Source organism: Elephantulus edwardii, unplaced genomic scaffold, assembly GCF_000299155.1.
Source record: "Elephantulus edwardii isolate Elephantulus edwardi_28Jun2011 unplaced genomic scaffold, EleEdw1.0 scaffold00089, whole genome shotgun sequence".
In the NCBI taxonomy this organism is placed as follows: Eukaryota; Metazoa; Chordata; class Mammalia; order Macroscelidea; family Macroscelididae; genus Elephantulus; species Elephantulus edwardii.
In genome coordinates, this window is record NW_006399839.1 from 8,552,857 (window position 1) to 8,579,154 (window position 26,298).

General features: G+C 48.3%; 1 protein-coding gene and 1 pseudogene across 1 annotated transcript in view; both read left to right on the plus strand.

Moving 5' to 3' along the window:
- ADRBK2 (adrenergic, beta, receptor kinase 2) overlaps window positions 1–5,757 on the plus strand; it is a 185,450-nt gene extending 179,693 nt beyond the window's left edge. The window contains exons 19-21 of the mRNA XM_006890466.1: window positions 773–909; window positions 3,232–3,345; window positions 5,596–5,757. Coding sequence (XP_006890528.1) covers window positions 773–909; window positions 3,232–3,345; window positions 5,596–5,757 — 413 coding nt within the window. The remainder of the gene's footprint in view (window positions 1–772; window positions 910–3,231; window positions 3,346–5,595) is intronic.
- Window positions 5,758–19,119: 13,362 nt separating this feature from the next.
- LOC102869470 lies at window positions 19,120–19,756 on the plus strand (annotated as a pseudogene).
- The last annotated feature ends 6,542 nt before the right edge of the window (window positions 19,757–26,298 follow it).

The window sequence follows — 26,298 nt, forward strand, 5'->3', positions numbered from 1 at the left end:
GCGCGCGCGCGCACCCCGTCAAATTGTATCTGACTGGTACAGGAGGAGATTGCCCCTCTTTCTCCAGCAGAGCATCTGGTGGATTCGAACTGCATATGTCTGGGATTGCAGTGCAGTTTCTTCCACCAGGCCACCAGAGCTCTGGTGTATTATCATTTTTAAGATAAAAGATTAAAGGAAGAATCTCGACCCCAGATAAAACCCAAGGTGTTTTAAGAATTGCTTGAATTTCAAATTCTCTCTTTTCCACTTCTCATTATTCACGATGGAGAAAGAATAGTTTAGGAACAAATGTTTGCCCCTTCAGAGTAAGAGCGGGATGGCTTTTATATGCATCAGTATACTGAGAAGCAACCATAAGGCTTGTTTACAGAGAGAGAGAATGGAAGGTCTGATGGTGCAGCAGATAAGAGCTCAGTTACTAACTAAAAGGTAGATGGTTCGAGCCCACCAGCTGCCCCAAGGGAGAAAGATGAGGCTGCTTACTCCTAGAAAGTCTGGAACCCCTAAGGGGCAGTTCTTTGCTGTCAGATAGGGTTGCTATGAGTTGATTCCTGAGCTTTTTGTGAGAAAGAAACCTCTGTTCCTGAGAACCTCAGAACAGAGGTATTTCAAACAGAGATAATGAGCTCTGTGTATTTCTGGAAACACTATTTCTTTTTTTTTTTCTCCTCCAAAAAGCTTGCTTCCCCACCCACCCCCCTGAGAATCCTATGACTAAGATGTTTCTGTTTCAGACTCTGTTTGATTATAGTTCTCTTGTGCCCCTCAGATTATGCACTGGGAAAGGACTGCATCATGCATGGGTACATGCTGAAACTGGGGAACCCGTTCCTGACTCAGTGGCAACGCCGATATTTCTACCTCTTCCCGAACAGGCTGGAGTGGAGAGGGGAGGGCGAGTCGCGGGTGAGTTGGCTGGGGCCTTGTCCCTCTCTGTGCTCTGTGTCATACGGCTGCTTCCTGTCGCTCACACGCTTCCCAGAATGCCCCTAGGTTCTTTAGGGAGCTCTGGTGACCTCGTGGTAAGGAGCTGTGATGCAATCCCAAAGGCACACAGTTCGAATCCACCAGCTGCTCCGTGGGAGAAAGATGGGCAGTCTCCTCCCGTGCAATTTACAGCCTCAGAAAACCCGTTGGAGGGTCAGCTCGGATTCTATTTCAGCTCGCTGGTACACAACAAGAAGAAAGAGATCTTATCGTCCACACTTTGAACTTTTAAATGGAGAAGCCAGGGAAGAGCTCTGCAATGCCTGCTGATGAGATGCTGCTTTCTCGTGTGGACACAAACACCACGTTGCTGGGTGGGCTTGGGCCAGGGCGGAAGGGGGCCGGGTAGATCTCAGACAGCCCAAAGCCAGGGTCAGGCAGAGGTGAGCGCCCTGGGGACTTGAAATCCTTCCTGTGCTGCACTCAGCCTCTGTGTCCTCACCTGCAACAGGAGAGAGGTGGGTCCTGATTAAAAATTGTCACAACAGCCACCCTGTAACTTGGGCATCGGCATTCTTAATATAAGCTGGATGCTGTGAAAAATTCTTCCACCTCCTTAGCAACCTTTGAGGGTCCCGCCTCACTGTATAGAATGGAAACCAGGCCACTGGTCACATGTGGCCTGAGAGGTGTGTCAGGCCCAGGACAGGATGGGCTCCCAGTTCCCTGTCACCAGCCTCCCCGGGCAGAGCCAGCAAGTGGTGGTAATAGAGTAGAGCTGTGATCCCACTGACCTGGCTGAGTCCGCAGACGCCGCCTCCTTTTGTCTGCACCTCTTTGGACGTTTTATAAGTCAGTTTCTCACAGGAAGCAGGAAGATGCAGCCACCTTTTTGAGCTCTGATGTTGGGGGCAGATGTTAAAAGGCATTTCTGCGGCATTTATATGTCTGCTGTGTGAGGTTCCCAGGGAAGGAGGGCTGTGGAGTGTGGCATCTCTGCTGAGGGACAGGTTGTATGCTGACAGTTGGAACATCCGTACCCGCTGGTTCACACCGTTGGCGTGCTGGGACTCCTCCCACATCTTCACCAGCATCTGCACATGGGTGGGAAGCTGTGGGCCCACAGAAAGAGACACTCGGAATGTGTTGAGAATCCCCTCTGGGGGTTGCCCTTTAGTTGTGAATTATTTCAGTAGTATTAAAACAGATCACCTCATTTAAACACACACACACACACACACACACACACACACCACAAAACCTCTTTTCCTTTATGAACGAGATCACCTCACCAGGACTAGAGTTCCAGAAGTCATTTCTATTTTGAGTTCTAACAGGATTCGCGTCCCACTTGCTGAGATGCTCAGCCCATGTCTTCCTGCCCAGCCCTCCTGCCTTTCGCTGGGTCATAGTGCTGGGTCACTGCTCTGGCCACTGGAGGGAGTTCGCCCCGCTCCGGAGGGTGCCCGAAAGCCCCAGAGATGCCAGTGGGCCACGAAAGGGAATTTTCCTTTGATTAACATCCAAGGCTGTGAATTCTCTGTGGCTTTAGAAGATACCACCACAGGTGTTCCATTGGAGACGCTAATGCATGGCTGGAATCTTTAAGTACAAAATCAGAGTGACAAAACCTTGAGTTTATGATGGTGTTGTTTTTCATTTAGGATTCCTGGAGTATTTATCCCAAAAAACATAAAATGGTAAGGCGATCACCATCCCGTAGCAGCCACCCTGAGCAATTAGGATGCTGTGCGCCCGGTGTGACAATCTCGTCCCGGATTCCTTGTGACGTCATTCTGATGGTACCATCAGAATGCTGGCAGCTTGCAGGCCGGAGTTACCAGGTCCCCCGCTGCTTTGTTAGATGAAGCCACGCCCCTCGCTCACGCCAGCTAATCCGGCATTGTTTCCCTCACCACTCTATTGATACATTGATACAGCATTCAGATTGTGTGACGCCAACACGTGTCCTTGTGGCTCCTGGCCACGCAGAGATCAATTCTGTCCTGAGGGAACAGCTTTGCAGTTTTACCTCCCAGAAGCATTCCTTTTTTTTTTTTTTTTGTAGTCCCCTCGCCTTTTTATTTTATTTTTTTAGATATTATAATTTGGACTTTAGTACCAGTTCCTCGGTAGCAGTCCTCTGCCTGATTCTAAAATGTCATTAGAACAAGGTGGGGGGAAATTCTAGTATTTTCTTTGTAATGTCTTGTAATCTGGTAGTTGTCAAGCATTCCTGTCTTCCAGTTAAATCCGTGAAAGGACTTTGCAATAATTCACGCCCTCTCTTGTTACATTTAGCAAAATTTACTGACAATGGAGCAGATTGTTTTTGTGGAAGAAACGCAGATTAAAGACAAGAAGTGCATTTTGCTGAGGATAAAAGGAGGGAAGCAGTTTGTCCTGCAATGTGAGGTGGGTTCCGGTCTGTTCTTCCTCGGAGGGGGGAGTTAGAGGGATGATCTGAAAGCCTGGTTAAGGCCGCCGGCTGGTTGTGTAAGGCCTTTTCTTTCTCTTGTCCTCCAGCTCTTAAATGCCCAGCAAGACAGCCCCAAGGTACCAGGCTTCCGTCAAAGTCACTGTTGTTTCTGACGAAGCAAGCATTTGAAAGTGGCTGGAAATATTTGATTCATAGTTTTAAATTATTTACGTACCCTGTTTAGAAACCAACCACTCTTTTAGAGGGACTTGGAATTGTATTTGTTCTGTAACTTCCAGACCTCAGCCAGCCGCATGTCTGAGGAGAATGTTTGTGTGTGTGTTTAAATGCACCTAAGTTTCACCTTCTCCAAGGGACCATCCCTTTCCCCCAATGTTGCCTGAATTTTGCTGATTTAATGCCTGCATCCCACCCACACCCACATCCACTGTGACTGCTAGGGGAGTGTGTTAGGAGAGAGCACAGGAAGAATCAAATTCATTGTCAAGTCAGAGCCAACTTGTACCTGACCCACATGAGCATTTGGGGAGGCTCTACATCTCGTGGCAGGAAATTGCCTATCTTTCTGCAGCTCAAAAGCTCCAGGTGGATTTGAACCGGCAGAGAGACGCCACCTATGGGCTAGCAACACAGCTCCCTATGGCTTAAGCCACGAGAGCCCCCTAGTGAGTGATAAAGCCAGTAATCAGTACATCAGTGCTTAGTAAATGCATCACCACCTTGCACTTAGGAAAGTGCTTCTCAGTCTGTCCAACTTCCTTTCACTGTCACCTCAGCCACCCTTGATATGTTGGTGACGATCCTTTATGGAGGGAGGCCCCGGAAGGCACAAAGCGTTTCCCACTCACCCCCTAACCTGAAAGTGAGTGGCTTAGACGCACGCACGGAGGAAAGGCCTGGCAGTCGGCTTCCGTGACGGTCACGATGGCCAGGGAAACCTGGGGGGCAGGCTGCTCTGTACCACAGGGTCGCTGTGAGGCAGAATCGACAGCAACGGGCTTTGTTGTGATTTCTAACCAGTGGAGAACTTTGACAGAGGGTTCCTGTCCCTCTACACAACCCTAGTTTCAGAATTCCAAAGTAGTGTCTTGTTGTTATTGTTGGGTACCATTCAAGTCGGAACGGACTCATAGCTGACCCTTCAGTGGGTTGTCAGAGGCAGTAAATCTCACAGGAGGAGACTGCCTATCTTTCTCCTGCAGAGCCAGCTGGTGGATTTGAACCATGTGCCTTTGTGTTGGCAGCCCAACTCCAGAGCCCTAATCTACTTGGGCTCCCTGAGGTAGTGTCTGCATGAATGAACCTTAGAGAACCATGCAGGCGCTTCTCTTGGCTCCAAGGGAGAAGGATGGGCGGTCTCCTCCCATGTAATTTACTGCCTCTGAAACCCCCCTGGAGGGCCAGCTCTGGGTCGGTTCTGACATCATAGCAATGATGGAGGGGACTGCAGGGACACAGAGGGGAAGGCTCCCCATGACCCCAGGATTCATGGTGCTGCTGTCGGAGACCTGGAGGTGAGTCAGACAGAGACCCAAGTGACAGGAGAACTGCCCCGCGGGGCCCCGAGGCTGACATCTTGATGGGAGCGTGTCTCCAGGTCTTCCCTCCCTCGAAGCTGGTTGTCATTGTTGTTAGATGCTGTCGAGTTGACTGTCATTCTAGCGACCCTCTGAATGACGGATCTGAACCCTGTCCTGTCCTGTGCCGTCCTCGTCATCTCTGACACCCACGAGCCCATTGCCACGGTCACTGTGTCAGTCTGTCTCATCGAGGAGCTTCCCCTTCTTCTCTGACCCTCCACCTTTCCTGGAATGATGTCCTTTCCCAAGGACTGACCCCTCCTAACAGATGCCCACAGCATGTGAGACGAAGCTTCACCATCCTTGCCTCCAAGGAGCACTCGGGCTGCACGTTCTCCAAGACATACCTGTCTGTTCTTGGGGCAGTCCATGGGATATTCAGTACTATTTCCCAGCATTACAGCTCAAAGGCATCGATTCTTCTGTCATCCTTGCTCACTGTCCAGCTCTCTGATGATGAGGAAGATGGGTTCAAGCCACAGACCTTTCCATTTGTCGCCACCTCTTGTGCCTTTGCGCTTCCGGGGCCACCATGGGGTGGAATAACTGGACAAGCTCCCGGTGGGCCTGGTCCCTGGTCGGCCTCAGACTGGCCGGCCAGGGGGACAAGCCTGTCACTGTGTCTCTGCTTCTGTTTCCACCCAGAGTGACCCCGAGTTTGTGCAGTGGAAAAAAGAGCTGACGGAGACCTTCACAGAGGCCCAGAGGCTGCTGCGTCGCGCCCCCAAGTTCCTCAACAAGCCCCGGGCGGCCGTGGTGGAGCTGTCCAAGCCCCCCCTGTGCCACAGAAACAGCAACGGCCTGTAGCTCACGACTGGGGGTGGTCCCCATGGGTCCCGTGCATCACGGAAGCGATCACTGGGCGTCCCCAGCCCAGCGATGAAGCTTCCCGGACAAACGAGCAGCAGACGTCGGGGTCCTTGTCTCTGGGAAGACCCCGGAGGCCCAGATGCTCCTAATAGGAGCTGTGACCCCCCGTCCCCTCAGGCCTGGGGCCACCTCCCCACCCACCTGGGGGGCCTCCTGCGACATCGCCTGTCCCCACGACAAGGCTGCCGAATCAGGCGAGCTCCCTATCACCCCCACACTTGGGTTTGGGTGTATGCCAAAACAGGACCTCAAACGGACTGCCGCCTTCCGGCTCCACCTTCACGTCTGACGGCACACACATCTAGACTCCCCAGGAGGACCGGGATGCACGTGTCTCAGGGCCAGCCGATGCACCGACCTGGCTGTCACACCATCTGTGTGCTGTCACTGTGGGTGGCAGGCCTTTGCTCCACGCCCTGGGGCGACAGAGAGAGCCACTGCAGGCCTTCCTGTGCGCTTGAGGGTGGACTTCTCACTGGGCCAGGCAAAAAGCTTCAAGGAGTCCTTTCTTCCCTGAAGGTGTTGGATTTGGGCCCCCCGGCTGTACCAGGTCCACATGTGTACTCCCTGCCCTGACGCCAACAAATACATTCCCAGGAATTCTCTCTAGTGGGAGCCCAGGTAGCCGGGTCTCCCGGGTCGTGGTTTAGGTTCATAACTGAAGGTGGATGACTGAGAAGGTTCGAGAGCATCCAGGCGGGAGGCACCGGGGTTACTTAAATGTCAAGGCAACGGTGGCACTCAGATCGCTGAGGTTGGATCGCTCAGGTAAACCAGCACACCTTCCGCGTTCTGGGCCAGGCTGGGCTGGTGAGCGGGCCTGGCCGTCGGGGTGTCCACACACACAGGGGTTCTGGGTCTTCCTGGCTTTGAAGACGAGAAAGGCTTGCTCCATTTCACTTTATATAAGAAAGTTTCAAGTGAATTCACAGGAATGCTGGTGAATGAACGTGTCACCCTGGGCTCCAGTGTCCATGTGTCCTGAGCTCTGTTCACTCGTCTGTCACCGTAGATGCTTCTCTGCAGGGGGCTGTTGTGTGACAGTGTGAGCTTTAGAGCATAAAGGGGTTTTGTCTCTCACCCCGTCACCTCCCACCCCATGGCGTTGTCCTCTCTGTTTCCAGGCCTTTCCAGGCCTCAGACACAAGCTGGGGAGCAGAGCCAGCCTTTCCCCCAGCCAGTCCCACCCCCCTGCAACGAGACTGAACAGAATTCTCTTCAAAGCCTCATCCTGGGCCTGTTCTTGGGCAGTTTGATCATCTGTCTCTCCGTTAACTGCTCACAGCACAGATAAACTCGATACGATTGTCTGCATCCTGCCCTCAATATTCCTATTAGTTCCAAATCTCTAGCTTTTATTCATGTCTGATGTCCGCCGGGCAAGTAAGTACTTTTTAATGCACTTACGTTTGATGAGTTTGGACCAAGATTTACCAAAAGAGGCTGACGTTTTGGGAAGTTGCTGCTTTTGCTGTGGAAGAGAGATGCTGAGAGGTTCATCATCTGCTGAGCTGCGGTGGAAACGAAGTCCCATCTCTGCTGTCTGCAGAGCCCAGGAGGGGAGGGGAGCTGGGGCTGGGGTGGGGGGCGAGGCAGGGGCCAGTTTCTCCATTGCAGCAACAGCAACAGAAAAAGCAGTTGTGTTTTTGTTTTTTGTTTGTTTTTTTTTTTTTAACAAGGAGCATCTTCCAGCCATAGTTACTCCTACCGGAGCTGCCCAGTTACTGTCCGCGTCCCGGTTAACCCATGTTCTGCATTTACGGTCACACAGAAATTGCCAGGCCTCACAGCTCCACTGGGCGGGGGAGCGGCTCTCAGGTGAAGAATCTGCCCTGGGCCAGTACAGGCTGGGCTCCTCGGGTGGCCTAGTGGTAAGGCATTGTGCTGCCAACCCGAAGGCATGGGGTTCAAATCCACCAGCTGCTCCATGGGAGAAAGTCGAGCAAATCTCCTCCTGTGAGATTGGCTGCCTTTGGACGGTTCAGCTGTGGGTCAGTTCTGACTCGATGGCACATAACAACGGCGAGGGGGTGATCTGTGGTGGTGCAGTGTTGTTACATGTTGCATGGCTAACCAGAAGGCCAGCAGTTCACGTCCACCTGCTGATCCAAGGGGGGAAAGGTGGGCAGCCCCCTCCCCTGAAGACTGACCGCCACAGAAAGCCATGGAGGGCTGCTGTGAATGGGAGGAGCCGGACGGCCACAGTGGTGATGTCGTCTCCACATTGGTGACTTGGGAGCTCAGCAGTTAAGCAGTTGGCTATTAATGGGAGAGGCAGCAGTGTCAACCCACCCACGGGGCCTCAGGAGAGGAAGGTCTGGCTATCTGCTGCTAGAAAGAGGACTTCACAGTTCAGAACCCCCCGGGGGTCAGTTCCACTGTCACACAGAGTCACTGAGTCACAGGCTGGCCTGAGAGGCACCCACAAAAGCAGTGACAGCGACGGGCAAACGTCCAGGGAGGACCAGACATGCCAGGAGCAGGCTGCCTGCCACACTGGCTGGGAAATCGAGGCAGCCTGCATTTCCTGGAAAACACTGCTTCCGGCGGTGGGGCAGGGCGTGAGCTTAACCTCTCTGTCACAGAGGAGCTGTGAGCGCTGTGGGTTTTCTGAAAGCCCCTGCACCTCCCTTGGGTCTAGTCCTGGTTAGACTTCCTCTCTGGCCTGCGGTCTGTGATGACCTGGCCCAGAAGCACCGCGCGGCAGGTTCTTGTCAATGTGTGGTGAGCTCAGGCGAGGTGGGCCCAGTGGGGTCTGGTCAGGGTGGTCTAGGCGGGTCCCCCTGAACCTTCTCACCTGGGCTCCTCTGACAGGGCAGTGGTTCCACCACTAGACACTGCCCATGCCCGTGGCCAGGTGGGCCAGAAGAAATCGGGCGGTGTAGAAATCCTTGTACCCCCAGAGCTGCCTACGAGGGGTCCACGAGTGTTAACAAAAACTCCTAGACACCTGAGCCTCTTTTATGTTTGGGATTGTTTACAAAAGACTGAGATTCAGCTCATGATTGTTGGTTTGTTTTCTTTATGGTTTCACCTTCTGTGGGTGAGTGACCTACTTTAACATCTTCAAGGAAGAGAATGTTTATAAGGAGGATGTTATAAGGAGTCCCGATGGCACACAATGGCTGCTAGCCAAAAAGGCTGGCAGTTCAGAACCCCCAGTGGCCCCGAGGAAGAAAGCTGTGGCCATCTGCTCCTGCACAGAGTCCAGCCGTGGAAACTGGAAGGGCAGGTCTCCTGTGCGCTGTAGGACCCAACGAGTCAGAATCAGCTTGATCGCAAGTGGGTGGTTTGGGTTATGTTTAGGAAATTAAGTTATAAAGAAGTCTTGCTTTTACAGTTCAGAGGAATCGATAAAGCAAAACCCAAACAGAGTACCTGAAGCTGCTATGTAACATATCTGGAATAAATGGAAAACATCAGTGGGCCTATGTTGTTGATTTTTTTCCCCCCTTTTAAACCTCAGGCATCCTCTGTGGAACATTTATCTTGTCAGCCTATCTCTTTGTTTTTCTTCCATGTGAGTGTGATTTTTTTTTTCTTCAGCACAACCTCTGAAAAGAAACTGTGGTTTTGTTCTCACAACAGTAGCCAGGAAGAACGCTCGGACTTCTGACTGACAGGTCCACAGTTGGCATGTGGCTAAGAGGGCCAGAAGCGGCAGCTAGCAACTGCAACCAACAGCCAGCTGTTTAAACAAGGATTGTCTCCTGCACTGCAATCCCCAAAGCATGCAATTCAAACCCAGCTGCTCTGAGGGAGAAAGACAGGCTCCTGCTGTGGGATTTAACTACCTCTGAAAACCCACTGGAGGGTCAGCTCTGGGTCAGTTCTGACTCACAAACATCTCTAAGAGAGTGCTGGTGGCCGAGGCTTCAGGGGAGTTAGTCTAAAGGCAGCTCTTGGGTGGTTGGAACCCATCAGCTACTCGGAGAGTTGTCTCCTCCCTGGGATTTTACCCTCTGAAAACCTAGTGGAGGTTCAAGCTATGAGTTTTCAGACTTGACAGCAGTGAATTTTTTAAATTGTTGTTTTATTTTAAAATTTCTTTCTCACTGGTGACTTGAGGCCCAGACATTCCAAAAAATTGTTTTAAGGCCTTGACGAAACACTGCTTACCAGTGAGGAACAGAGCTCCAGCAGGAGGCATTAATTTATGTCCATGCATGTATAAGCGTTTGCTTTCCACATACAGATGATGGTTGTGGTCAAGTCAGAACCAGCTCTTAGCTGACCCTCCAGCACCAAATCACAGAAGGAAATGTCCCACTTTCTTCCCTTAGAGCAGCTAATGGATTTGAACCATCTGCCTTTGGGTGGGCGGCACAACTCCTTACCAGAGCTCCCTTATGTAAGTCTGCTTTTTAACACACTGAGAAGACACAATTCTCAACGATTAACCTTTTTTGGATGATAGAAATCTGCAACGTGCCCTGGTGACAGTGTCCTTCAGGAGTAGCACTTGCTGGTAACGCAAAGGGTTCAAATCCACCAGCTGCTCCGTGGGAGAGAGATGCGTGATTTCCTCCCACTGAGTTTACAGCCTCAGAAACCCAGGGGAGCTGAATCGGTCCCAACTCAATGTGTTGTTTTTTGTTTTTTTTTTCAAAGAAAAAAAATTACTATTTTTTTTTAGAAGATTTAATCATGTGGATTTTCCCCCCCCCCTCAGTGAAGTTCAGGGAAACGTGTTTGAGATACTTGCCAAATGGCACTCCCTCTCCACCTGCATGAAGGCTCACTTCCGGGGACCAAGAGAGATTGAGGGTCTTAACAAGTTCATGGCTGGAGATCGTTAAGGATGAGTGGAGTGGATGGCTTGGAGAAATTAAGGAGGAAAGTTTGATTTGTGGAGCAAATCAGGCCAGTACCCCACAAAGCACTAAGGAGGTGACAAAGCGTGTGACATCCTTGTTCTCTGCCCTGCTTAACAATGTTATTCTCTAGTTGGGTGTCCCCTCATCAATTCAGACCCAGTGGGACAGAGTCCAGCCACCATCTATGGGTTCCGAAGCAGAATATCCACAGAAGCCCACCTCCAGGTCTTATTTCCCTCAAAGTGGGAGGTGGGTTTGAACCTTTGGCCTGTGGGTTAGCAGCTGAGTGCTTAACCATTGCACCACCACCACAGCTTATTACAGCAGCCCTAGTGGAACTGGTTTGAGTTGGTTTTAGGATCCGGTTGCTGTTTGAACTGGAGGAGGCCTTTTGCTCTCCATCAGGACTTCTTGTGGTCACCACATGGATGCTGATGGTCCTCTGGGTCCCTCAGAGGGACAGCGTGTGTGGGCCTGGTCAGAAGGGGCCTCCTGGCCCTTCCTGCAGATGCCCAGCAGGGCCTGGAAGGTGGGTCTGGGTTTCTGTCAGGGAGCTGCCCCTTTGGTCAGCTGCAGATAGAGTTGTTGTTAGGTGTCTTCTAATCAAGGATGACACTTAAAAACTCATGAACAACAGATCTGAGCCCTGTACTGTCCCAGGCCAGCCCACCTCAAAGGCCCAGGGATACAAATGGCAGCTACTCCAGTGAGTGGGAGAACTGTGTCCTTGTGGTAAAGCCAATGGATCCGCGGAGCAACTCAAATTTTAATTTCCCTTCCTTTAAAAATACAGAAAATAAAGGGAACTCTGTGGCCTGGTGGCAAGAAGCTGCACTGCAATCCTAAAGGTGTGTGGTTCAAATCCACCAGATGCTATGCTGGAGGAGGAGGGGCATTCTCCTCCTCCTGGGCCAGTTGGATCTGATTCAACGGCACACAATGAGAAGGGAAAAAAAATTAAAAGCCAACAACACATACAATAAAAAAAAATTCAGAAAATAGTTTAGCAGGACTTGTGTCTCAACAAATGCATTTGTTTTTGTTTTTTTTTAAAAAAAACTCACCCATATTAATGCAATTTCAGTTAAAAGAACCCACATTCATATGTTGTTGGTGCAGCTGAGTTCTAAGCAGTTCATAGGTGACTCTCCAGTGGCTTTTCAGAGGCTGTAAATGGCACAGGAGGAGACTTGCCATCTTTCTCCTGTGGAGCAGCTGGAGGATTTGAACCATGTGCCTTTGGGTTGGCAGTGCAACTCCTTAACCACTAGGCCACCAGAGCTCCCTCATATTCATAGAGTAAATTTTTATATCAAATATTCTCACAATAAAATACTTTAGGAACTTTCTGAAAAGTGGCAAATAAATCCTCATTTTTGGTTTTCTAAATACCAGATGTCTTTGGCATAAGGATTGAGAATGAAGAAATATTTTGAATGTCATATTCATGTTGCAAAAGCACCTGAACTGTCTTTTTTTCATTTTTATTGTATTATTTTTACGTGTACCGTCAAATCGGATCTGACTGGTACAGGAGGAGATTGCCCCCTCCTTCTCCAGCAGAGCATCTGGTGGATTTGAACCGTGTACCTCTGGGATTGCAGTGCAGCGTCTTGCCACTAGGCCACCAGAGCTCCCTTTGAACTGTCATTTTTTTGGTTGGTTGGTTGTTGACTACCTTCCATATTGTGAATATCTTGTGTGTTTCCAGATGAAACACTGGCCACTTTTCATTTTATGGTTAAGCCTTATTTTTCAGTATTTGCTGTAGCACCTGCTCTTTTAAAGTAAGTCTCTCTCCTTTTTATTTGCATGAATGTTTATAAATCATAATGGTTTTCATGCAATCACTTATACACATTTTGTTACATTGCATTAAGCACACTTGATTATGTCTCTTCAAATCCTTATTATACTTTGCCTTTCTTTCCCTTCACCCAACTTAACCACTTTTTGTCCCACTCTCTCTTCCTTCCCGTCCCGTTAACCCTCCAAGACTGATTCTTTCTGGGTGCAAACTGTTTCTGGCTTTTTATGTTTGTGTTTCTACCACTGTTGTACTTTTCTAACTTTGGCTGCTCGGCATCATTTGTTCTGGTTCCATCCATGTTGTGCAAGTATTTCACAAAGACTTGGACATTTTATTTTCTTTTCTTTTAGTGACGGATACTGCTCTCTCTTTAGCTCTTGGCCATTGGTACACATGGGGGTGTACGGCTCTGAGACAAGGAAGCTTGTTGAGCGTATGGAGAAAGGTTTATTTATGTTAACACATGTATTTTATATTATTTATGGAATCCTTTCGTTTGTCTGCCTTGGAAACATGCCTTATCCTCTGTGTTCCTTTTTCATTGATTTGTTATTTAAAGAGACGGAAGTCCTTTCTGTTTTTCATGCAGTGAAAGTGGGACCGTGGGTACCAGGGAGTGGGCAAACACTTACCCTCCCCACCGGGGCCTGTCTCTTCCTCTGCTGTCTCCTGGTCTGGCCAATCAGAAGAGGTTCTGTTTGCCTCTAGCATCTAACAGCCAGTTTGCTGTATGCAGTGTTACTGTCACCTACCTCTTTGGTTTTGTGGGGTTTATTTCTTGTTTGGGTTTGTTGTTTTAGTGTTTGGTTTGATTTTTTTTTTTAAATCTATATTTTTTCCTTTTTTTTTTACCCCCTAGAACCTCTTATTTTTATTCCTCCCTACCCAGCTCCCACCTTCAGCCCACTAGTGCCTCAATTGATCTACCCTTCTGTCTGTTTTCTTACCTTTCTATCTGTCTGTCTATCTACCTACCTACCTACTACTTTTCTACCTAGCTATCTCTCTGTCAGAGACCTATCTAAAGTACAGAAGAGCAATGATGTCAGTCTGGAGACTAAGGTGTACCTGAAACAGGCCATAGTCTTTGTATTTGTTTGCTGTGCATCAGAAAGCTGGCCAGTGACTAGGGATGATAGAAGGAGAATTGATGCCTTTGAGCTGTGGTGCTGGAGAAGAGTGTTGAATATACTATGGACTGCTAGGAGAACAAACAGTTTCATCCTGGAGAGGGTTAAACCAGGCTACTCCTTGGAGGCAAGGATTCTGCAGCGCCATCTGACACATTTTGGATGTGTCGAAAGTAGGGACCAATCCTTGGACAGGGACGCCATGCTTGGGAGGGTGGAGGGACAGCACAGGAGGGGAAGACCCTCTGTGAGATGTATTGATTCAATGACTGGGGTAATGGGGGTGGGTATGTCAGAAACAATAAGATTGGCACAGGATAGAGCAGGGTTTAGGTCTGTTGTACATAGGGTCACTATGAATCGCAGGTGACTTGATGGCACATAACAACAATAATCTGTCTTTTCCAGTGTACTTTGCAAACATTTTCGTTTCCCTTCACATTCCTTTTTCTTAACTCCCTTCTGCATGTCTCACCTCTCTTCACCCTCCAAAGTTGCTTCTATCTGTGTTGAAACCATTTCTTAGCTTTTCCTGTTCAGTGACCTTATACCAGAATCCTTGTTTTTTGACTGTCACGTCACCCGGCACCCACCTCCCTCTTTGGAAAGCCTCCTCTGCGTGGACACACACCCCACTGCTTGCTCCTGGGCTGGCTCTGTGGGGAGAGGGTTTTGCGCAAACGTTTAAGAGTGATCCCCTTATGCTTTTGATTGGTTCTAAAATCTCACTGTTACCTGAGGGGGCTCCCCATCGAGCTGGGCATGTAGATTAGGCATCTTTTCCATGAAGTTCTCCAGCAAGATGTGACCTCGAAATCCTTATGGCCAGCCTTTCCACTCCCTTAAGACCTGGTTATTACAGCCACTGACCAGCTGTAAATGGGGCAGTGGGGGTTGCAGTGTTGGAATAAGGGAGACTGGCTCAGGACAGGACAGGCTTCAGAGCTGCTGGGTCACGATGGGTCACAGGTGACTTGACAGCACATAACAACAACTAGCTGTATGGGGAAGGCCTTCCTCTGTACCCTGCAGTGGGCCAGCCCTTCTTGGTTGGGTGCACTCTGTACTCACCAGAATAACTTTTGGGGGGACTGAGTTGTCATCTCCCATGCACTTCTCCTTCCTACTTCAGAATGGGCAGGCAAAGTAAGTCTTTCACTGTGGGATTAGAAGGGGGAGGAACCAGTGAAACATTTGAGAATGAGACCTCAGGAATATAGCTCTGTTTTAAGGGGTGGTTAAGAGTTCATGGGAAATCAAAAGGAAGGTCTGTCACTGGGAAGGAGGGCTCGTCATCACCCACCAGCATTTTTCTTTGCATGTTTTCCCAATCGCATCTCTATCAGTAGAGCAGGGCCTACCCAGTCTGTAAGGAGTGGCGCTGCTTGCCCAATGAGCTCTCCTCTCTGGCGGTTCAAATCCACTTGCAGCTCCAAGCGAGAAAGATGGACATCTCCTCCCATGCAATTTACAGCCTTAGAAACCCAACGGAAGGTGAAGAAGTGATTAAGAGAGAGACACACACATTTACCAGGGTCTTGGCCAAATACAAACTCCCTCCAAGAAAGAAATCCATTTTCTGTCGTCCAGTACTAAACCAAGTGCATGAAGCTGGGGCAGTTGTCAGCTTGTGGTTAAAGGCCATTGAGTGGACTGCGACTCAGAGTGAGGCCATGAACGGCCCATCAGCACCTCGCCCTGTCCTGTCCCATCATCCTGCCACCGTCCCAGCCACTGGTCAGTCCTCTCATTGGAAGGCTTGCTGTCCTTCATTGACCCTCTGCTCTCCAGCATTATGACCCTTTCCAAGGACTGTCCCCTCCTGACAACAAGCCTGAAGGAGAGATGAAGTCTCGCCATCCTTGTGTCTAAGGAGCCCCCGTGGGGGTACTTATTCCCAATCAAGACACAATTGTTCTCTGGGCGACAGCCCATGGTGTGTTCAGTACTCATCCAACTGCTCGTTTGATTTCTCTCTCTTCCTATGTCCTGGGTCAGAGGAGGGGTGCACCTTCTCAGCACACCATCTGTCGTGCACCTGTGAAATCTCAACTTTGTAGAGGTGTTACTGGACATCTGTGTCTGGATGGACGTACTGGAGGGACGTGGCCCCCAAATCAGTGGTCATCACCGCTTTTCGAGGTGTTTACAGAGAAGCAGGCTGGTTTTATGATTCAGACAATTGAGTGTGTGTATATGCACACAGACATATATTTACATAAATATGTAAAATGCTTCAAAATTTCTATTTAAAAAAAGAATCTATACAAAGTTCCCTACTTCAGCGTGCTATCTTTCCCCTAATTAAAAAATGTCATTTTTAGTCTGGAGGGGGGGGGAGCCTTGGGAGGGGACAAATCTACAACAATGAATGAATGGAAATCCAAAGCCTCTGTAAATTTTCACCGAAATTAATAACAAATTTAAATTTAAAAAAATAATTAAGTTAGAGTAAGGATGGCAATGGAACCACCTTACCTCTGTAACTTGATTTGTGCCACTATTAGAAGCTCTACTCAGAATATTATTGCTTTTCCATTTTTGACTCATGTACTTTTAACTTGTTAAATTTGTGCCTTCTAGGCTGCAACACCCCCATGATACATCTTCAAGGATGTGAACATGTACGGCTAAGCACAATTGATAACAGTGCATCTAAATTCCAAACTCAATCTCCATAATAGTCTGTGTGTTTCCTACTGCCAAAGGGGCCCTTTAGAGTAGTGAGAGAAGATCTTCACCCTGAAACCCACAGCGTCCCTTTTCAGCAGGAAGTAGCTAAGAGAATACGCCATCCCCTTTTCCTTATGAATCAGGGTGAAGTCTCTCTCAGGGAGGAGTGATAGGGAATGGCAAAGGACACACCGACAAAGAAGATTAATCAGAACTGGCTTTGACAAGCACTGTGGCAATTGGACAATTAAAACAGACATTAGGGGGCAGAAAGAAGAACAAACTGGGGATGAGGGTGGAGAAAACAGTGCAACAATGAATGAATGAAAACCCAAAATCTCTGTAAATGTTCATTAAAACTAATAAAATTTAATAATAAAAAAAAGAAAAAATATCATTTTGAGAGACCCGCCCTTCTTGCGGGATCTGCCCCTCTCGCGAGACCTGCCCTCCCTCTTGCGATCCAACCCTGTAGCAAGTCCTGCCCCTGTCGTGAGATCTGCCCCTCTCGCGACACCTGCCCCTCTCGCGAGACCCACTCTTCTTCCCCAGACTCGCTTGTGGGGAAACCTTCCTTTCACTCTGCCTGAAGACACCAGTCCCAGTCCCTGTGTGGCATAGCTACCCCAGGAGCATCTTCCAGTCCCCGCTTCCCCAGCATTGCTGAAGGTTAAAGGCCCAGGTGCACTCACGCCCTGGCCCCAGCCTGGTTGAGGGGCTGCAGTTTTAGATCGCAGTTCCACCCAGAGCACTAGATCGCTGCCCCCCGCCACCTGGAGACCCCACTGTCCTGCTGCCTGGACACCTCCCAGCTGCCACGCCCTGCTGGTCAGAACCAGGAGCATCAATTCACAGGTTCTTTGGGTGAAATCCTGATGCCTAGCTACATCACGTGGGGTTTCTGAAGTTTAAGCAGAAGAGGCTGGTGGAGGCGTGGTTGGTTACAGGAGGGCAGTGGTCATTCCGCTCCCTGGTGGACTCTTCTTCCCGAGAGGGGAGAACCAGTATACAGTTACTTCACAAAACTCTGCCACTCCGTGGGTCATTATAAAGGTACGACAACTTAGTATCTACTCAGAAAGACTTAAAGAATGTCAGGAAAGCAGCAGTCCGCCTCAGTCATCCTGAAAAAAACACACATTCTCCTAAAAAGTGAGACCCAGTGAATACCCCGAGATAGAGAAGCAGAAGAAATACATTGATGTGGGGTTATTTGAACAGAAACAGAAGATGAAATGATGGAAGAAACAACGGAAGCCGTTAAGAGAGTGAGTGAATACCTCAGAGACAGCAATCAGAAAAAACAGTGATGAGCAATGTGAACAGCTATGGAAGAAAATACAAAAGGTGGAAGAAATTGATAGTATAGATAGAGAGGTACAAGAATTTTTAAAAAATCATCACAAGACAGAGAGGGTACAGCCAACACAGTACTGAAAATAACAGAAAAGCATGAAAATGCAGTCCAAAATATTAAAGTGCACAGAAGTGTCCCAACACACTGGTGGGATAAAAAAGTAAAACTGAAGAGATGGAACAGAGAATCAGTGAGGTAGAAGACAAGAGCCTGGCTGGAAACATACTAGAAGAAAAATTAGGGATGAGATGTAAAGAAAATACCAGAATCATGTGGGATGGCATCAATAGGAACAACATATGTGTGACTGGAATTCCAGAACAGGGGAGTTACTCAGAAGTCATGGAGAAAACTATGGAAGAAGTACTAGAAGAAAACATCACTGGTATCATGAAGAAAGAGAAAATTCACATTGAAGAAGCACAGTGAACACCAAATAGACTAGACCCAAAAAGAAAGACATTAAGACATACTCAAATTCGTCAAATTAAATTATAAGGCTAGAATACTAAAAGCAGCACAAGGAAAACATAGAGTTGCCTACAAAGAGGAAACAATTAGATGAAGTTTAGATTTCTCAGCAGAAACCATTCAAGCTAGATGACAATGAAATGCCATATACAGGAAGTTAAAAACAATTGCCGGCCAAAGATCCTATACCCAGCAAAGCTCTCCATCAAATTTGAAGGTGAAATTAGATCCTTTGCAGAAAAGAAGGAACTTAAAGGAATTTGTGAAAACAAGACCAAAACTACAAGAAATTTTAAGTGAAGCCCTTTACACGGAGACACCAAAGGAAAGTGGATGGACCATAGTAACCAGAAGCAACAGAAAAAGAAAGAAGGCAAAATAGCAAAAGTAAAACCTGGTCAGACAAGAATCACACTTAATGGGCTAAATGTGCCAATCAAGAGAAAGAGTAGTAGAATGGATAAAATAACAAAGCCTATCAATGTGCAGCCTACAAGGGACACATCTAAAAAATAGAAAGACAGACTCAAAGGCTGAAAAAAAATATACCAAGCAAATGGCAACCACAAAAAAGCAGGAGTGGCAATCCTAATCTTTGATAAAATAGACTTCAGAATCAAAACCACCATAAAAGATAAGGAAGGGCATTACATGCACAATAAATCAAGAAGACATAATCCTGGTTACCAAATTATAGTCCTACAAAATACATAAACCAACTGTTAACAGAACTGAAGAAATGGATAATACCGTGATAATGGTAAGAGACTTCAACACTGTCACCTCAAAAGAAACAAAGATGCAGAAGAGCTAAACTATACGATCAGGGCACTGTGCCCAACTAAAGCTCAATTCCCTTTATTTTCAAGTGCACATGGTACATTCTCCAGAAAAAACCCAAGCTTCAGCAAATTAAAAAAATATTCAAATAATACGAAGTATCAGATCACAATGCCCTAAAACCAGAAATTAACCTCAGGAAGGTAAAGCCTACAAAACCATCCTTATGGCTCTTTTCTGGTTACTGCAGTGCCAAGATCCATGAGCAGCAAAGTCTCTCACGACACCCTCTACCAGGCAGTGCGGGAAGTCCTGCACAGGAACCAGGGCGAATGCAGAAAGTTTTTGGAGACGGTGGAGTTGCAGATCAGTTTGAAGAACTATGGCTCTCAGAAGGACAAGCGCTTCTCGGGGACTATCAAGCTTAAGTCCATCCCACACCCCAAGGTCTCAGTGTGTGTTCTCGGGGATCAGCAGCTCGGTGATGAAGCCAAGCCTGTGGATATCCCCCACATGGACATCGAAGTGCTGAGAAAACAAGAATAAGAAGCTGGCCAGGAAGTATGATGCCTTTTTGGCCTCTGAATCCCTGTTCAAGCAGATCCCAAGAATCCTAGGTCCAGGCCTAAATAAGGCTGGCACATTCCCTTCTCTGCTGACCCACAAAGAGAACATGGTGGCAAAAGTAGACAAGGTGAAGTCCACCAGCAAATTCCAGATGAAAGAGGTCCTGTGTCTGCCAGAGGCTGTTGGCTGTGTGAAGGTGACAAGTGATGAACTTGTTTACAACATCCACCTGGCTCTCAACTTTCTGGTCTCACTGCTCAAGAAGAATTGGCAGAAACTTTGGGCTTTGTATATCAAGAGAACCATGGGCAAACCCCAGCATCTGTACTAAGATATAGCGCAATTAATCTTACTGTTAATAAAACCAAACCAATCACAACAAAAACCCAAAACCACCCATATGGAAACTGAATAACTCTCTACACGATTAGGTAGTAAAAGAAAGTACAGAATCCTACAGGGCCTCCACAAGAAACAGACATAACACAGCTACAAAATGGGCAAAAGATAGGGAAACAATTTTCACAGAGGAAGCTACTTGGATGGCCAACGGATACATGAAGAAATGCTCAAGATCACTGGCAATAAGAGAGATGCAAATCAAAACCACAATGTGATTCCGTCTCACTCTTGTAGCAAAGTTTAACAGGACAGCAAGTAATAAATGTTAGAGAGGATGTGGCAAGATAGGAACTCTTATACACTGTTGGTGGGAGTGTAAAATGGTACAACCACTCTGGAAGGCAGTTTGACATTTTCTCAGAAAGCTGAACATAGAAATTCCATTTGATCCAGTTATTCCACTGCTTAGAATATACCCCAAGAGAATGAGACACAAACGGAGACTTGTACGTTAATGTTCACAGCAGTGTTATTCACCATCGCAAGAACATGGAAACAGCCCAAATGTCCAACCACAAATGAAGAGATTGAGAAATTATGGTACATTCACACAATGGAATACTATGCAGCACGCAGTAGTAATGATTTTGTAAATTATTACCTAACTTGGGAGAGACTGGAGAGCATTATGCTGAGTGAACTAACTCAGTCCCGTAAAGGCAAATACAGTATAAGACCATTATTGTAGAATGTGTATGAAGGAAGCAAAGAGAGGAAGGTGGGAACAGAGGGGTGAGGATGGGCAAGGGGTGGGCATAGTGGGATGGGGGTGATTAATCATAGCATCACACAATTTGATGGGTAGAGTGAGGGGTGGGTAAAGGAAATGGGAAAGATCCTGTGTGAACAACAATGTATATGAACTTTAAAAGTAAACCAGTATAAAATTAAAATTTTATTTAAAAAAAATCACATTTCTTTTCTCCAGCTCACAAGACATCAGGAGCTGAGTCATTTTAAAGAATCCTGACTATGGAGAAGTATTATGGATTTAATTTTTGTGCCCCCCCCCTGGAAAGTGTCTTGGAATCCTTTCCCCTCCAGCTGGGGAGGAAATTGGTTTGGACACAAGGGTTTCTTTGCTACGTGAATGAGGCTGAAGCCCAAGAGTTCATACTGAGTCTTGACAAGAGTGGATTAGAGAGGAGAACAAATACAAAGGGAAGTGGGGGTGAGGAGGCGGATACCCATGGAGATTGCTGAGGGGTCTGAGACACTGAAGAGGCTGAGGCTGGGATCTTCTCCTGGAGCCTGCAGAGAGAAAGCCTTCCCTTAGCACGGGTCCCTGAATCCAGACCTGCAACCTGAACTTTGAGAAAATAAATTTCTGTCCTGCAAAATCACCCCCTTGTGATATTCCTGCAATAAAAGCATAGGGAACTGTGACAGGACATTTGGACTGAGGCTGATTTTGTGAATCACGAAGGAGCTACCAGCTGACTTGCCTGCTATTCCTGCGAACTAAACAGAATAGGACTGTGGACTCCTGTCACAGGCTTTGGGGCCTGGGAGTATCTGTCTGGGTGACATTTCAAGGAAGGTGGCTGGTGGAGGCTGAAGCTCGAGTTCCATCCAGTCTTCCAAGTAGGGGAGCCCTATTTCCCTGTCTCACTTCCTAGAGGTAATGAGGTGAGGCAATGGCCCTGATATTATAACCCAGAAACCCAGAGTGTGGTTCCAGCCAAGGCACTGGGACCCCACTGCCTGCTCACGCACCCACAGACCAGTGCACCTCATACCCAACCACCATCTCTGTGAGCTGAGGCTCGTGCAATGCCAAGCTGACTTCACTGGAGTTTCAAGATTAAGATTAGGAAGAAAGACCAGGCAATGTGCTCTGAAACTCTGCCAATGAACTCTCTCAGGAGCCCAACAGTCCTGTGTGCACCAGTCATGAGGGTGGCCCCTGAGAGGGCAGCGTCTCACTCCAGGCTCACCAGGAGTCAGGGGGCAGCTGCCATCAGCATCAGAAACAGGGAGAAGATGTGAGACTAGCTGCACCTGTCCTGTGGAGCCCATGTGTGTGTGCACACAGAGAGCCTCCTCCTCCCTGGAGAAAGATACATCCCAGACCAGCAACCAGCATGTCCTTGTGTCAGAACCACGAGCCCAGGGCTATGTTCTGAATCACAGACACAACCCATGCCCAGCTGAGTTATGAATGGTGTAAAGTAATATTTTTTTACATATATTTAGGTTGGTTGGGTTTTTCTTTCTCTTTTTTAATGGAAGATTGGAAAAGCCCTTGGTCCGTTGTGTGGATATACCATAGCTTTTCTCTCTCTGTTCACTTGTTGATGGGCATTTCTTGGGTTGCTCCCATCTGTTTGCTATGGTGAATAACGCACAATAAACATGGGTGTGCATATATCTCCTTGGATGTCAGTTATGGTCTCTTTGAGATATATTTCCAGTAGTGGGATTGCTGGGTCAAATGGTATTTCTATTTGCAACTTTTTGAGAAAGCGCCATACCACCTTCCATAGTGGTTGCGCCATTTTACACTCCCACCCTGACTGCACTTATTCCAAGAGAGACTAGCTAATTCTTTTGGCCATCCATGGTGTATTCAATATTCCTTAACGGTGCAATTTGGTTATCAATCCTCCTGTGTTTTTTCTTATTTCATTGTCTAGTTTGTCCAAGTATAAGAGGTGATTAAAAAATACCATGAATCAGGTCAGTCACATCCTAGACTTCTAAGTAATGTCTTTGTGCTTTAGGACTTCCAAGAAGTCCTTGACAGCAGACTCGCCTAATGCAATACAATCTCTGACTGTTACTGTTTTCTGTTAGGTGCCATTGAGTGGAATATGTTAAATGCCCAGTTTTGTTGTTGTTTCCTAGCAACATGTCCAAAGTATGTCTCAAATATGATGAAGCTTTGCCATCTTTACCTCCAAGGAGCACTCCAGACTTTCTCCAAGACATTATCTTTTTGTTCTCTTGGCCATCCATGAGATATTCAATACTCTTCAACACCACAACTCAGAGGCATCAATTCTTCTTCTGTCATCCTTATTCATTGTCCAGCTCTCATAAACATAGCAAGTGACTGGAAAAAAAAAACCACAAAAAACAACCTATGGCCTGAATCGGGTGCACCTTAGTCTTCAAACTGACATCATTGCTCTTCAGGGTTTCAGAGAGGTTCCTAAGAGTGCACTTGCCCAAAACAATACATAGGGATTAACTAAGAGATGTTTCCTCCTGGCTTGATTCCTTCTTTTTGTGGCCACCTGCGTTTGGCAAAGAGAGGCAAATCTTCCATATATGGAGGTCACCTCATACTGTCATGTTTTCCAGAGAGAAAGCAGAACTGGTACAGGAATGGCCTGACCTGTCAGTGCTGCAGTGACCTCACGGTGGCCACCCCAGCTGTTCTTGTCTCCATATTCCCTGCGTTCTTTCTGGCCCTAACAGAATAGGACACACAGCAGCCTTGTGAAGAGCAGGCAGTCCTTTGCCCTACTCTGCAACGTCCACATGTGCCCTACCTTGCTCAAGTGCATGGCTGAAGTCATATTATCAGTCCACTTCACTGAGCATCATTGTGTCTTTTGCTGACCCTCCACTTTTCCCAGCATGCTTTGGTCCAAGGCCCGGCCTCTTCTGACAACAAGCCCTAAGATGAAATTCCACAATTCATGCCTCTTAAGAAACAGCTCTGGTTGTGCACCCTTCAGTACAGACTTGTTGGTTCTTTTCTCAGTCCCTGCACTGCACAATTCAGTTTTCTTTACTGATACCACCATTCAAAGGTATCAGTGCTTTGATCTTCCTTATTAATTATCCATCATGTTTATTGTTGTTGTTGTTGTGTACCATTGAGAAGGAACTGACCCATAGCTGACCCTCCAGTTTGGTTTTCACAGGCAGTTAAACACACGAGAGGAGATTGCCCATCCTTCTCCCATGGTGGATTCAAACCACGTGCCTTTGGGATTGCAGCACAGCTTCTTAACACTAGGCCATCAGAGCTTCCCATGTTTAATAAGTTGTTGTTGTTGTTACTCTATGTACAATAGCTCTGAAGCCTGCCCTGTCCTGAGTCTCACTGACTCCGATAGGTTAACTCTAAGTGGTTAAGCCTTTGGCTTAAAAGCCTCCAAGTTTCTTTGGAAGATAAGTTTCTTTGGTGGCCAGTGTGCTTCCACAAAGATGACACTGATGACGCCTTGTGGGCCAGTTCTACTCTATCCTATCGGTCCCATAAGTCGGTACACGACAGCATCAGTCCAAGGGACTTCTGTCCTCCAGGGTGGACACAGAGCGAGGCGTTGCTCAGCTCTCCTCACCCGCCTAGTGCCTGGCCTCTGTGATCTGCCTGGCCCGGAGGTGGGGACTGTGGGTGTGTGGCCGGGCCCGGGTCAGGGCTGACGGTGAGAATGTGCTTGCGTCCAGAGCTGTCCCCTCCCCTGCTTGCTGCCACCAAATATGTCCATGCTTTCGACTGCCTGGTCAACAGCCACCCGGGGCTGCCGACTCCTGGCCAGACCTGGGGCTCAGCGGCTAATTATAGAAATGACTTGTCGACTCAGCTGCTGCCCTCGTATTGGGGCAGGGCCGGGGCGTGGGGAGGGGCGCAGGGGAAGGGGATGTGTGAGAAGGGATCGTGTGGGGAGGTGGCTGTGATAGTCCCCGCTTCCCGGGCTCCTGGGGAGACCTCCTGGGCCTGTGACCAGCTCCTGTGACCCTCGACCTCGTGAGGAGAAGGTACAGTGGAGCTGGGCTTGTGGTGGGCGCTTTGCAAGCTAACTGGGCCTGGCTGAGTTTACTGGAATGTTTTTGAGGGCCGCAGTGACCGGCCTGTGCACGTTCTGCTGCAGGCCTGTTTCATGGTGGGACGTCCTTTGTCTCCCATACCCCACACAGAAAACCAGAGTCTCAGTCACTGGGAGGACTTTAGAACAAAGCGCCTAGGCGAAGGGCCACTTTAGAGCTCACTGGTGGCCAAGGCACACCGCAGTCATTTTCATAAAAGTGTTCAGTCGGGAAATAGGACCATGGAGTCTTAGCTGGTCACCTCGCGGCTAGGGTTTTCCCCTTTAATGACCAGTGGTTTGTGCCCTAATTTCCAGTTTCCAATCAGGAGGCTAGAGTTTCATGTTTCCGATCTCACTGAGGGTCAGTGGAGACATGTTTTTATTTTAATGATTTTTTTTTTATGCCAAATCCAGCCTGCGTGCATGCGTGTGTGTGTGTGTGTGTGTGTGTGTGTGTGTGTGTTGGGGGAAGGGCAGTGATTCACAGCCCTGAAGTTTCGATTTCATGCCCAGCACACCAGCTCAGACCTCTATTAGAGAAGGAAGTCTTTTCTCTGGCACAGCCATTACTCGGTATTTCTCTGAATGAAGATGATCCGCAGGTCTCAGTGGCAGGAGCCGTGGTGGGGCCCCGGGAGCACCGGCCTTGAATCCTGGAGACCTCGGTCGCAGGGCCACTTGCCTGTATAGGCGGCCTGGTACAGAAGGCCCCAGGCTGCCCAGATGGCCTTGCCTTCCTGTGTGTGTGCAGTCGCCAGAGAACTGCTTCTCCCTCGGTTTGTTGGGCTTCTGAAATGAAGCTGCCCTCTGCAGGGTGAGGACCAGCCACTGGAGCTTTTCCTCATAGTGTCCTTGCCTCTGCCGGGGTCCTTTCTCTGCGCCTGGGTAGCCCTCAGGCCGGGCTGGGGTGCAGAGCAGGAAGGGCCTGAGTGATCTTAGCAATGGGTGCTAGAAACTAGCAGGCGGAGAGGACTCTAAGAGAGGAGGGGAGCCAGAGGAGGAGAAGGGGGAAGAAGGAGAGAGGAAGGGAGGGGTTTCTGGCTGCTCTTGGGAGTTTTGAGGGCCTGCACCTCACCTGATGGGCAATGCTGCGTGCAGGGCAGGCCTGGTCACCTTGGAGGCTTGTTGGGACTCTCCTGTGACCTCAGGCATGTCCCTCCTGCACTGAGCTCTGGTTGCATTTCCAGTATCTGAAGGGGTTCAGGGAGACCATCTGTCTTCACTCTTCCGGGGGGGCAGCATCACCTGAAATGCAGAGTCCCTGGCTGACTCTACCCGCAGTCAGAAGGGGCCCAGATTGCTGTGGGGTTAATATTGAAGTTGGAGACACACTGGCCTGCGGCCTCTCTTTAAGTGTTTTTTCTTCCTTCGAGCTAACACAAGAGCAGTTTTTTTGTTGTTAAAACAAACCAAAACACTCCACTGTTGTTGATTTGAATGAATAGCAGCGGCTCTGTATGTGAGAGAACTGCCCCATTGTAGGTGAGAGAACTGCCCCATCAGGTTTCCAAGGCTGTAGATCCATATGGAAGCAGATGACCATGTCTTTCTCCTTCAGAGCAGACGATGAGTTTGAACCACTGACCTCTCAGTTAGCAGCCAGAGCACTTAGCCACTGCACCATCAAAAATCCAGAAAAGTGCAACAATGAATGATTGGAAACCCTAAGTCTCTGTAAACTTTCATTAAAATTGTTGTTGTTGTT